We start from the raw sequence: 13,123 nt of genomic DNA on the forward strand, positions 1-13,123 counted from the left end.
GAGGGGTAATGAAGTAATTTTAAACTATCATTTTAGAAATAATCCATCACTAAATGGGACTGACTCTCGAGGCTTCCCCAGTGGAGTCGCCATCTGTCGCCACCCGCCGAAACGGACATTAGCATTCGCGACGATGGTTGGACTCTTCTTTAGTTTTGAAAAATGATGGATTGTTAGAACGACTTATTCTCAAACTGAGACCTCATCGAACTAACAATTTTGTTAAATGATTCTCACCAATCTGTGTTAATCCCAAACGGGACCCTCCATGGATTAGTGGTTTTCGCAAAAAGGGGTTCTTGGAGTCGCCACCAATGTTTTACTCAAAACATTGGAAAAAGACATAAGGCAATTGATTTTCGCAAATCAACTTTGGCCATTACAACCAGAGTTAGGTAAGGGAGTCGATTACGTGTGTGGAAGGTGTTAGCACCCCACAACGCCCCTTTCGGGTTCCCTATGACGGATTATTTCATAAATAATAGCGTAAAATTACTAAACTACCCCTATTTATTAGAACGATTATAAGTAAACTATCTACATGATGAAAGCTTTAAACGTGCAATGCAACAATCAAAAAGCGATAAATGAAAGCGGTAAAAGAAAGGATTTGGAAAGAAACCTTCGAAGCGGGCTTTTATATATTCAAAAAGGAGTTAGGAGGCTTTTTGGCGCTCCTTCCCACTACACGTTCGCTCGCTCCTTTCCCTAAAAATAAATATTAACTATGGAAATCAAAGAGATTTCCCTTCGACTTGTTCGAGTCTCAAGCTAAAGGCTCGTGAACTCAAGAACTTAGTCGGATCAGCTCTCGGAGAGATTTCTAGGGCAGAGAATAGCTCAAAAACCCAAAAATACTCAGCCAGAGGGTGGAGAAATGCTCCAAATGTGTGGAAGGACGAGCCAATGACGTCCTATTTATAGGATTGAGGCGCAGTACGACCTAAGGAGTCAATACGGCCCGTACTGAGTTTTTGAACTACAGTACGGCCGTACTGAAGTTCAAAAACTTCAGTACGGCCGTATTGATTTCATTATGGCCGTATTGTAGTTCAAATGGCTCAGTACGGCCGTACTGAACCTCTAGGAGGGCGTATTGAGCTCCAATCCTCACACACCCTTATTCTAAGCTACTCTAAGACTTCTAGACCTACAAAGAATCATCCTAGGGTCTTCCAGGAGTCCTTCCGGCTGACTTTCCTTCGGTCTTCGAGAGTCTTTGAGTCTTATTTCCGACCCGGACAATTTTAGGGGTCTACAACGAACAACTAGTGTAGGAAAATCTAGTATCAAAACTTTTATCTCAACTGTGCATAATTCCTAAATTGTGCATAAATTATATTTGCTAGATTAAGACATTATGTGTGTCTATGCAAATTTTTCTGAAACATTCTAGAACAATAGTTGTAGCAAGACACTACAATAGTTATCCTTAAAAAAAAATACTGTCTGAAAATCATCCCTTGATGCCACACTATTGTTTGTGATCATCTGAGTCTCGGAAAACCCTATCGACTGTATCCAAATCTGATAACAATCATCATTAGAAAGTGTGTCTATCACGCATACTCAAATATCCCCGAATAAATTGGCAGATATGCTTGTCAATCAATAGGCAACATGACCGTCACTCTTGCACCAGTAGGAAAAGACGACTCCCTTATCCACAAATTAAATGTAACTGGACGTTACTCTGCACGAGGAGATAAATAGGCGCCACGTAATGTATATATTTAAAAAATAATTAAGAATCTCATGGCCTTCTCCGGCTATAAAAACCCATAGAGCTTCTAGGAATCACAACACAACTCATACCCTAGAATCTCAAAAGCTCTCCTAAATTCCTATACTCCACACTCTCTCAAATGATCGACATCCATCACAATGGATGAACGTAGCAACCCTGCTAAAACACATAAATCCATAACTTGCACTTATACCTTCACCTCGAGGGAAAAGTCAGTAAAATATCTGGAGCGTCATCCAACATCAACTAGATGAAGGAAAGTGGGATACTCTGGCATATCCACACTAGTAGTTTCATCTACATTGACTTGGTGCTGATGCACTATGTTCCTTCAAATGTTCCTCAAAGAATCATGGAAGGAATGGTGTTTGGAACACCCCAACCTTCTCAAAGCAAGGGTTCTACATCAGAAGAGGCAGAGGAAGAAGCAACTTGGAACGGACAAATAAGTGAAAACAATTGTTCCAGAGTCGGTGATGTCGAAGCACAAGAAGAATAAGGAGTAGGCTTTAGCAGAAGAGAGAAGAGGCAAGTTCATCTAGAGGAAAAACTCAATGAACGTGCCACTTCCATAAAAATGACCTTCTGCTAGAAATCAAGTAGAAGTTCCCTCATTCTCGCCCTAAAAAGGCTTCCCTGCTCCAATAGATCCTCACTTGGGAGAAGAGCCTTAGGTTCACCGTAGGAGGAATAGGAAAATAGGGTTAATCTGGCTAAAAGCCTCTATGTGCATATTTCTCATAATGTAAATCTAAGACTAGTCAATAATACATTTATTTCTTGTTGTCTAGAATTATTGACTGATATTTGAATAATCTTCTTAATGTTATTTTCCTTCTTAACTGAATATAATAACTCCTCGGGTATCAAACTACGTCTTAAAACTTATCCATCTGAATAATTACAGTAGGAGAGACCAAATAATAAGAATAATCACAATAGAAAAAGGGGTTCCGCCTGACTATACAGACTCTTTATGTGAAACATATTTCTGATCTAGATTAATACATTTTTTTAATTGATATGATCATGGGTACAAGTTCTCTTGCTCTCTGAGCATCTCGCTCTCTGTAGAAATCTTTATGATGTCTGAATACTCGTAGAAACTCATCTACCTTGATGAATACAAATAAAAATTAATGATAAGCATTTATTGTACGAATGTCTCTCCTATTATCTACGTCTAAAAATTAAATCTTGATAACTAAGTGAACATAACTCATGCATAGTGATCTTAATAGAATGAATGTTAAGAAGTCTTTACTCTCACATCATTGTATGATTATAATAATTAATCTTGATAACTACTCTGGCATATAATTCTTTTTGATGATTACAAAGGGGGAGAAATAGAAATGAATTGATTAGTTTATCAAACTTGGCTAAGAGACAACCTAGTAAGGGGGAGTGCATAAACTAAGGGGGAGAAAACCTACTAACTTGCACATATCTCTGATTTAGTATATATGGAACCCACTTGATCAATTATATTTGTCATCATCAAAACATTGCTAGGAAGTCCTATCACTTCGTCTGACTTAACACTAAGACCCAAAAGTAATCTCACTCCTCTTATGATTTTCAAAACTAACTCATTCCTCTTACCTCCTTCAATATATCACCTCTTGGTATTCTTGACCTTAGTGTAATTCCATCACATGACTTTACCATAAAAAAGTCGTAATCATGTAGACATTTTATTTTCGAACGTATAGGGTCTAAACCCTTTTTTTTTGCATATAAGTAATCGTAATTTAAAAATAACTTGTAAATAATTAATAAAAGGGGATGTGAATATTCAAACATTTATTCTTTATTACACTAATTTTATTCTCTCTCTCTCTCTCTCTCTCTATATATATATATATATATATATATATATATATATATATATATATATATATATATATATATAATGTACTCATTCAATATGTAAAATTCTGCTTAAACATGCTGCATTAAACACGTCCTAAGTGTTACATAATACAGTTCTCATATCAAACAAGAAAATGAATGAAAGTGTGTAATTTGTAACTGACATAAAAATGTAAAATATCTCCGGAAATTCTTAAATTGCAAGTGAAGGAACATTGACATTGAAATAGAACAGATATAACGCGAGATGAAGCAACATACAGAGTAGATGTACACTGGCGGACCATGAAATTCATTTGCAGGGCCTTTAAAGTGTAACTAGGTACAAACCAAAAGTATCAAAGCAAGTTAAACAACCACGAGTTGTGTTCAACACTGAACCGTATTTCAAGGAATTTGCGTTACACAAACACTTGAAAAAGAAATGTCTTGGTGAAAGAATATACAAATTTCTGATGATATACTTCGAACATTTGAACCTGTCACCCGTGAATGCGCTTTCCTTGATGACAACAAACACAATTTTCAGACCAAGATACATTCTATCAAGTCATGAGAACCTCACAGAAAGTACGAGCCAAATTTGGGTTCCAGTCTCATTCTAATGAAGCAAATTTAGAGGTAGACAATCATGTGTCTCACATATATAGCCTGGGAAAAATGAAAATTTCAAAAGTCATCTCAGTGCCTTACAATATTACAACATACACAAAGCTGGTGTAGTAGATACAGCTGCAGTGTCACAACACAAACACTAAAAGTGCCCTCCAAATTAAACTAGCTGCAAAGATTTGGTATGTACACCCCAGCATCAGGATTCTGTTGTTCCTTCCATATTCTTCCTGTGACTCTTAGTTTCAGCTCCTTCTTATCCCCACCAGAGAAAAACAAGGCCATGTTCCGTTGAATAATGAGACCATCGTGGCTGTCCCTGACTTTGCGGTGGCTATCACGAATACTTCGTGGTGTACCCTCCCAAATGAGCTTCCGGCCATTTGCCCCAACCTCAAGGCTATAACTGTAGTTCCGAGCCTCGTTCTCGTCACCCATAAAACGAAGGAATGCCATGTAAACAGGTGCCATGCCAAGCTGGAAAGCTTCAAAGTGAAGGCAGAAGTATTGGCCAAAACAATGAAATACCTAAAAAAGTAGATGAAAGTTGGCAAACTGGAAAATCAAACAGTGAGGAGAGGATATTGAATCGTGAGATAATACTACAGTTGCAACTAAATGGAGTACTTCCAAAATCATTCTTTAATAGGTAAAAAAGAAATAGAAATTCTATAACTAATCATCTGCAAAACCTATAGTCAACCAGGTGTAAAAGTGGTTTAAGTGAATAAATAGAAAATCACTTCCCAAAAGAAGCATTTAAAGGGATTTCAGACAGCATCATCCCCCACAAGTTGAGTGTTCCCACCAAAAGACATTTGAGTTTGATGAGCAATGGGTTATGTCACAAACTGAAAATAAATATTTGACCATACTCCTGTAAAATGCAACACTTACAGTGAGCATCCAAGTTGCATTCTCTACTTCACGTGGATTTGATTTCACATAACGATGGTTGAAGGTGCATCCTGTGTGCATGTCCACCTTATGATCATCCCTCAAATGTGCAACAAGAAAGGGAATGTCCCCCACAACAGAGCACTCTGATCCAGCATAAGGACAATTGTATGGTCTAAAATTGCATACTGTCTCATGCTTAAGCTTGCTGTAGTATGGAAAGATTTCAGGACATCCAAGGGAGTAGTACTTGCATGGTAACTCTAGTGATTCAGCCACTTTCTCCAGTGCCAGACACCTAATATCACCAAGCTCTTGTCTACAAGTGGGACATCGATTGTGCACCCTTGTTTTGCATGTGGAACACAATGTATGCCCATTGTGACACTGCAAGAAAGATATTTGTTACTTCCCTTGATTAAATTTCAAAGACCACATAGGCACATATGAGGAAATTAATATCACATCAAATTTGACAGGTTTTTGGGAAATAGTTGGCAAACATTCTAAGAAAAGAAGTTTTGGCCCATAGAATCACAAATCCCATCGTTTACACTAATACCAAGATCACATCAAATTTTAAAGGTTTTTGAGTGCATTTAAATTTGAAATATAGTCATGCAAGAGAGCATGGAATGATAACCCTGAACAGACACCAATACTAATACCTCGTCAAATTATCTCTCCTTTTAATTGTTTTACAGCATCATTGCCGTTAGAAGATGATAATATCGAAAAGACCAAACTAGGTTTTGGCATTATTTTTTAGCTATAACTCAAGTTGTTAGGTGAAAAAATTGAAACAGTACAGAGGGCAAAAAAAGTTTACTGGAATTTTTACAGGTTAAAGTGACTTTTTAAGCTGAAAGTCACTTGGCATTTAGAAAATATCCAGATTTTTTTTCCCTCACAAATAGTGAAAATAAAGTCCAAAAGTATTAGCAGCATAATCATTAAAGTCCAAAAGAAAAGAAAAGAAAAAGTAAATGTAACATATAACATTTTCTTCTTAATTTTCCATTGGCAGGAGGGGACAAGTTTCTGTTAGTCTGAACTATTTGTAACTAAAGAGAAGACATTGTGATAAGTTTTAATTTGCTATGTTACTCCAACAATACCAGATCAACTATAGCAATTAATACTATACAGTCACCCAGTGCGCATATGCAAAAGTGGTACTGCACCTAACAACAATTTTGTAATTCCAAAAGTACTATGAAACTGAGACCCGTAAATTTCATCTCAAGATGCTTATAGCTTCAAATTTAACCATCAAAGACACAAGTGAATTACAAAGAAAACAAACTCATCAAGGGTCATGTAACGTGATCTGGAGCATGTTTGGATACAAGTCTAAAAGGGCTTTTAAAAGCTTCTCAACAGAAAAATTCTCTATTTTTAGTAGAAAAGCTTTCAAATGCCATCTAAATTGTATCCAAACAGGTTCCTATTACAATTGATGAACACCATCCATGCATGTGATGTGACTCTTATTGAAGATTAACAGCCCATAACATACAATTTAAATTAGGACGAAAGGCAACAACTATAACCACAGACTTTCTATTATAAAAACCTTCATTATAGCATGTTTTGTTTCTACAGGTTGTTAGATTCCATCTTAAAACCAAATTAGCATTAAGTAAAGTTGTCCAACAGATATATAAGTTGCACCCTAAGAATTGAGGTAATCCACCCCCCCCCCCCCTTTCCCTCCTCTCAACATGCCTGCTAGAATAGGTGATGCCTACCAAAATGGGCAACCCATGAAAATGGCTTGTTGGCTATGGTACCACATTAGATTCCATCTTAAAACCAAATTGGCAATAAATAACAAATATATAAGTTGCATCCTACGAATTGAGGCAGCTGATGATACTATGTTAAATCTTAAAACCAATTGGCAATAAATGAAGTTGTCCAAATATAAGTTGCACCCTAAGAATTGAGGGAGAAGACGTGGAACCCTCCAACACAAGTCACAGGTGCAGTTGCTCTACAAGCATCGATCATAGTCATAGGACATGCTTTGGGAAGAGGCGTGGGGCAGGAAAAGGGAGAATCAAGTCAACAGTGATAGTCACCACTGGCTGAGTAAAAGCCTCTACAAGGATAGATGGCCTAAAAAGATTGAAGGCTCATTGCATCAAGCAAAGTTTGCTTCAACATCCATCATATCTAATATCAAGATTCCTGGCCCCAGCATCATATTCAACCCAAGTAATTCCAATTCTTTGTTTATTTAATAAAAAATGTAGATTTTCAGAGAAGAGAAAGAGAAAATGATTTTGTTGTTATAGATATTCTGATCTCCTCAATAAAAGAGATCAGATTATATAGTTATAAAGAAAGGGACTCATAAAAAAAAAGTGTACAGAAGAAGCCAATCAGCATACAGGCTAACAAACAGTTTAACTAACTATGCATGCATGGCAAACAGCCACTCAGCTTACAACCAAAGGAGAAGAAATCTCTACTACTCCCCTACAAATTCAGCCTGAGAGGAACTCAAAACCTTGAGTTTGTCTCTGAAATAACAAAACTGAATCTTGGGAAGTGGCTTGGTGAGAATGTCAGAAACTTGAGCCTGAGCTGGAACATTGGAAACAATCAAGGAGCCATCTTATTGCCTTACACTATTACAACATACACAAGTTGGCGTAGCTGCAGTGTCCCAAAACACAAACATTAACAGTGTCCCCCAAATTAAATTAGCTGAAATGATTTGGTATTCACACCCCAGCATCAGGATTCTGTTGTTCCTTCCATATTCTTCTTGTAACTCTAAGTTTCAGCTCCTGATCCCCACTAGAGAAAAACAAGGCCATGTTCCATTGAATAATGGGACCATCGTAGCTGTCCCTGACTTTATGGAGGCTATCACAAATATTTCGTGGTGTACCCTCCCAAATGAGCTTCCTGCCAACCTCAAGGTTATAACTGTAATTCTGAGCCTCATTCTCGTCACCATAAATCGAAGGAATGCCATGTAAACAGGACATCAAAGTAATTCCAAAGTCTTTGTTTATTCAACCATAGAATATTCTAAGGTTTTATGCACCTGTGAATATTCAACCCAAGTAATTCCAATTCTTTGCTTATTTAATAAAAAAGTAAAACTTAGAATTTGATTTATGCATAAAACCTTGAATTAGAGTCAGTTATTTTATTCTTTAAACCAACCAATATGAATTATTTAGCTTTTGTTATTGGCTCAATACTATTTATTGCACTCAGAATTGAGTAAATGGTATCTTTATAAACAAAAAAAAAAAAAAAATTTATCCTATTCAATTGTATATAATTCCTTAGAAAACATAGAACGTTACTATCTTATAGTATACAACATGTTAAGATATTATCATACCAAACACAACATATTTTCAAAATAAAATGATGATATATTATAATTTATAATCATTTTGTAGTATAAGACCTGATAGTATATATTAGATTGGTCTAACTCATCCTTACAAAACTAACTTTAAAGGTGAGAGATAACTAAGCTTTATAAGCTTTTATCAAGCACCATGTCTATGAGTCTAGGGTTTTTCCCAATAAACCCCTTCACACCTAGTGATATTGAGTTTGGTACGTGAATAATATGGTAAGTGAGCCAATAATAGATTGAGGATAGAGTTTGATACCATTCTAGATTTTGGGCCTAAATCATCCTTACAAAACTAGCTAGTAAGGTGAGGGGTGCTTATGTTTTATCAGCTCTTATCAAGCAATATCTCTAATTAATGTGGAACTTGGGGGTTTTCATAGTAATAGAATGTTAGTTACAATTAATTAACTAGTGTTAGTTGGTATACTAACCAGAGGAGGTTGTTATAAAAAGGAGGGAAATCATTCCCCCTTTTATCTTTGATTGAAACCATTCCCCCTTCTTTCTTACCCACCTTGCCACATAGGTTTCGGTTTTACAATCCAAATTCGTCTTCTTCCCCATACTCACATTTCCCATCTGGTCTAGCATAGGAGTGTCTAATATGTTGCAGGTCCGGAGGCCACAGAATGCTCTTTCCAACTATATGTTTATTGCATGTGGTGCTTGTTCAGAACTAGTTCCACGTCTGTTCTCATTTGGGTCTGCTACAGTCTCTTTAAGGAATACACTTCAGGACTGTTTGGCTTTGACCGATTTCTTTTCACTAGCTTTAGTAATTTTAGTAGAAAGAAAAGAGTTTAAAATTGTGTGGCAATGCACAATGTATGCTAATATTTGGAGTACCATATTTGAGATTCCTTACCCTCCAGATTCCTGGTAATCTTAATTCTTAAAAGATTTTCTTAAGAAGAATAAAGAACCAAATTTTGGTGAGCCATTTCTGAATGTCATGTAATTATAAACAGTCACATAGGTCCACTTTAAACATTGTCCACAAATGATGTCAAGCTATTAAAAGCTTAAATTGTTAGGTAGGCACTCAAAAATTGTTCCATATCTAAAATGACCTAACACACAAAAGCCTCTTCGGGTACAAACAATGCACAAGCCCAACCAAATTTATGGTGAAATTCACCTTTTTTTTTATTGAAAGATTGAGAACAACAATGATCGAACTCTTGATCACTTGGACCAAGAAGCTCTAATACCATGTCAATGACCAACTCTATCACTAATTTACTATTAAAGGTTTAAACTGTTGGGTGAAAGCTCAAATGGAGTAGTATCATAAATATGTCAACCCAAGCCAAACAATACATCTAAAACAATATATAACAGGGATACAGAATTCTGATTTCCACTTTTCAAAAGCAAATTTTACCCCTTAATATCATAATCATCTATTCTAATTACTTTGTTATTTAATTCCAAAAATGACCTTAACTTAAATTTTAGTTTCTACTCACTAGAACCCTATCATCATAAGTCAACCACGATTCTTCTTCTATATCGATAAATGGTTACTTTTCCATCTTAACATTCTATCTTTTTTACTTTTGGTTATTTATCAATTATCTTCTATTTTAGTTATTGTACATTTTATCTTTTATTTAAATAAAACATATAGAGGCACAAAATATCTCAACCACACTAGTCATTTAGAATGATACTGGCATGACATGTGCATCATAGGTATTACTTATAGACATCCAACAACACTGAAACATAGGAAAACATGCACAAGTCTATGAAGCCAAGATTTACTACAATTTTAGCACTTCCCCTCACGAGAAATTATGTTATGGAGATCAGAGCATCCTCCATTACTACATACAATAACTTGAACACGTGATTCTTTGGTTGCTTCAGTGAATACAAAAATAATCTAAAAGCCTAGATATCAACCTATCTCTCCAATTCATGATATTACAGAACAGGAAACACATGCTAAACATTAGCACTATGTCAACCGATCAATTTGCAATTATTACACAAAAAATGAAACATTAAACAGCAAAAACAAGCTTTCCGCTGACAAAATATATCTATGTAAATAACAAAGGTCGGATCAAAATACATTGCCATGTCAAATTCCTTAAAACAACATCTTACTACCAATACAAGTATTGCTATAACTCTAAACTCGTCAATCAAGTGTTATCAATTCCCGTCAACCAGACCCAGATATGCTCCTTAGAAAGTAACGCTTTCCTAGATGGAATGAAAACCTAAAACTCTTAAACCAAATCCAAGAAGCCCACAAACCCCAAGAGAAAGACTAACCAATGCTCAAAATCCACTGAATTCCACTCCAAACAAATCAAATTCACCAAACAATGAAACAAGCCACAATAAACATAAAGAACAAAACCGACCCTTTTCTGCCCTCCCCACCCCGCAACCCAATATGCAATCACATACCAAATTACACAAGACAAAGACGCAAACAAGCTGAAAAGGGTGCAAGAGGTGACCTGGTGAATTGGGGGGTACATTGAATTGGTGCAAACAGGGCATTCTAGCAACTCATGAACGCCGGTTGCAGGAGCAATGGCCGTGGCTCCCATAACATTGTTGTTGTTAGCACCGCCATTGCGAGGCTTGTTAGAAGAAAACTCAGAGTGGAAATGAGGATGTAGAGTATGGTGTTGGATCTCATCCTCGTCCGTGCCATCAGAGAACGACACACAGTCAATGCTGTCCATATCCATCGATTCACCAAAACCCACTAAACAAATAAACAGCCACTGCTCAAAATAGAATCTTTGACCAATTTAATTACCTGGGCACTTCCACTTTTTTCTTTTCTCAATCTTCTCCTTCCCTCTCCAACCCTTTGTTTATCTCTCACACTCTCGTTTTCTTCCCTCACTTTCCTGGAAAAGCTTTTCTCAGGAAAAAGAAGAGGATGAGGAAAAAGAGAAGAGGAGAAGGAAGATGGGGATGGTGGTCATGGATCGATGAGATGGGTGGACTCCGACAAAACAAAACACCTTTCCGAGGAAGAACAGGTTCTTTTCTTCTCTCTCTCATACCGAGGTTGAGGTTGTCTCGTGTGTAAAGTGGACAGAGAGAAAGAAATGAGAATCGTTGGATTTGGAAAATTGGATAGGTCATTGATTGATCCGACGGTAATGACTTAAATTTTAGTTTTTCTTTATTTTATTTTTCGTGAGAGTTGAACCAAATGGACAAGAAACAGTATCGAAAATGAATTCGTAACAATTCTCATACAATTTCAACCAAATTGTCGATGATCGTTCCCATTCTCATAACAATGAATATTTTTTCAAGTAATTATTTTTGGTCCACTAGCGAGTGAATAGATTTTTATTTGGTTTTGTTTTTTTTTTTTTAAGAATGCATCGAGGATTTTGAAACATTATTCAAGCATATAAAAAGTCGAGAGAATTTAAAAAAATAAATAAATAAAAATAGAAATGTAATGACTAGGGTATGAACTTATCCATTGTTCATTCTATGTTCTTATATTTCTATGAAAATCGGAACTCAATAGAATTGCTTATTTATATGACCTACTTTGTATTCGGAACAAGGTTTTGTGTGACATTGTTTAATTTGATGTATGTTTTATTCTTATTAGTATGATTAGTTATGTGTATAAATTGTGATTTTCTATGAGAATTGTTTCTGTTAGAAACATTCCTCTTGTCGCTCCTGCTGACTACTCTTTTAAATCCTAAGTGTTGACCGAATCTTCTCTCCGAAAGATGGGGGAAGGTACCTGCAAAGGCACTCCAACGCTCAAGTCAGTGTTCGGTCTAGAGCAATAAATGTTATAGTATTAAATAATCATACCTGTCTTTTTGTCCCATCAATATTGTATTTATAGTGACTTATGTGAGCCTAGTGGACCTTTTTGATTAAGGGATTAATAACTTGAGTTTTATACCTTAATTTGGGCTAACGTGGACCTCTATTATCTAACCAAGATTAATGTAATGTGGCTTCAATAATAGGGAGTATTTGGCTTGTCTTATGACCGAATACCCTTTCAGGTTATGCACTAGTCGAACTAGTACCTGACCTTCAGCCTTCGTGATTTCTGGGTGTCTGCTAGGCTTAGGGTAACGTGATTTTGGTAGTGATGAGTATCCGACTTTCCTTGTAGCCGAATACCCTATCGGGTTATGCACTAGTTGAAGGGGTATTTGATTCCCTAGTTCACATCCCCCCAAGCCCAAGGAGGCACGACGAAGGGGTTTGACAAAGAATTACGAGGAACGGGATCCATTGGTATCATTCCTTTATCACATTGTGGCTTACCTGTGAGGTGCGTTTAAGGAATTTTACGAGTGCTAGCCGGATGGGGTATACGGGCTTTACTAATTATTAGTAGTGGCATTTGTGGCATGTTAAAATATGCGTGGCATTCTACAAGTTATAAATATTGTATGGGTCACGGCGTTCGGCCACTGCATAGCCGAAACCCTATCGGCCACCAAATGGCCGAATCTGGTGACCGACACCTGATCGGCCACCAAAATCGACCTACACTCAAAATATCATCCTTAATCAGGAATTAAGGATTAATCGCACCAATAAACCGATTAGGACGTATTACCTAATACGGTAAT

At 36.5% G+C, this 13,123-nt stretch overlaps 1 protein-coding gene across 1 annotated transcript; it reads right to left on the reverse strand.

The window, feature by feature from the left end:
* Positions 1 to 3,887: 3,887 nt before the first annotated feature.
* On the reverse strand, positions 3,888 to 11,611 carry LOC109794008 (E3 ubiquitin-protein ligase SINAT5). The gene is made up of 3 exons (XM_020353481.3): positions 11,000 to 11,611; positions 5,132 to 5,518; positions 3,888 to 4,762 (listed from the first exon to the last, which is right to left on the reverse strand). The coding sequence occupies exons 1-3, from the start codon at positions 11,234 to 11,236 to the stop codon at positions 4,400 to 4,402; spliced, it is 987 nt and encodes a 328-aa protein (XP_020209070.1). The 5' UTR covers positions 11,237 to 11,611; the 3' UTR covers positions 3,888 to 4,399.
* Positions 11,612 to 13,123: the final 1,512 nt, after the last annotated feature.

This window comes from Cajanus cajan, chromosome 9 (assembly GCF_000230855.2).
Source record: "Cajanus cajan strain Asha chromosome 9, NIPB_CcT2T_4, whole genome shotgun sequence".
In the NCBI taxonomy this organism is placed as follows: domain Eukaryota; kingdom Viridiplantae; phylum Streptophyta; class Magnoliopsida; order Fabales; family Fabaceae; genus Cajanus; species Cajanus cajan.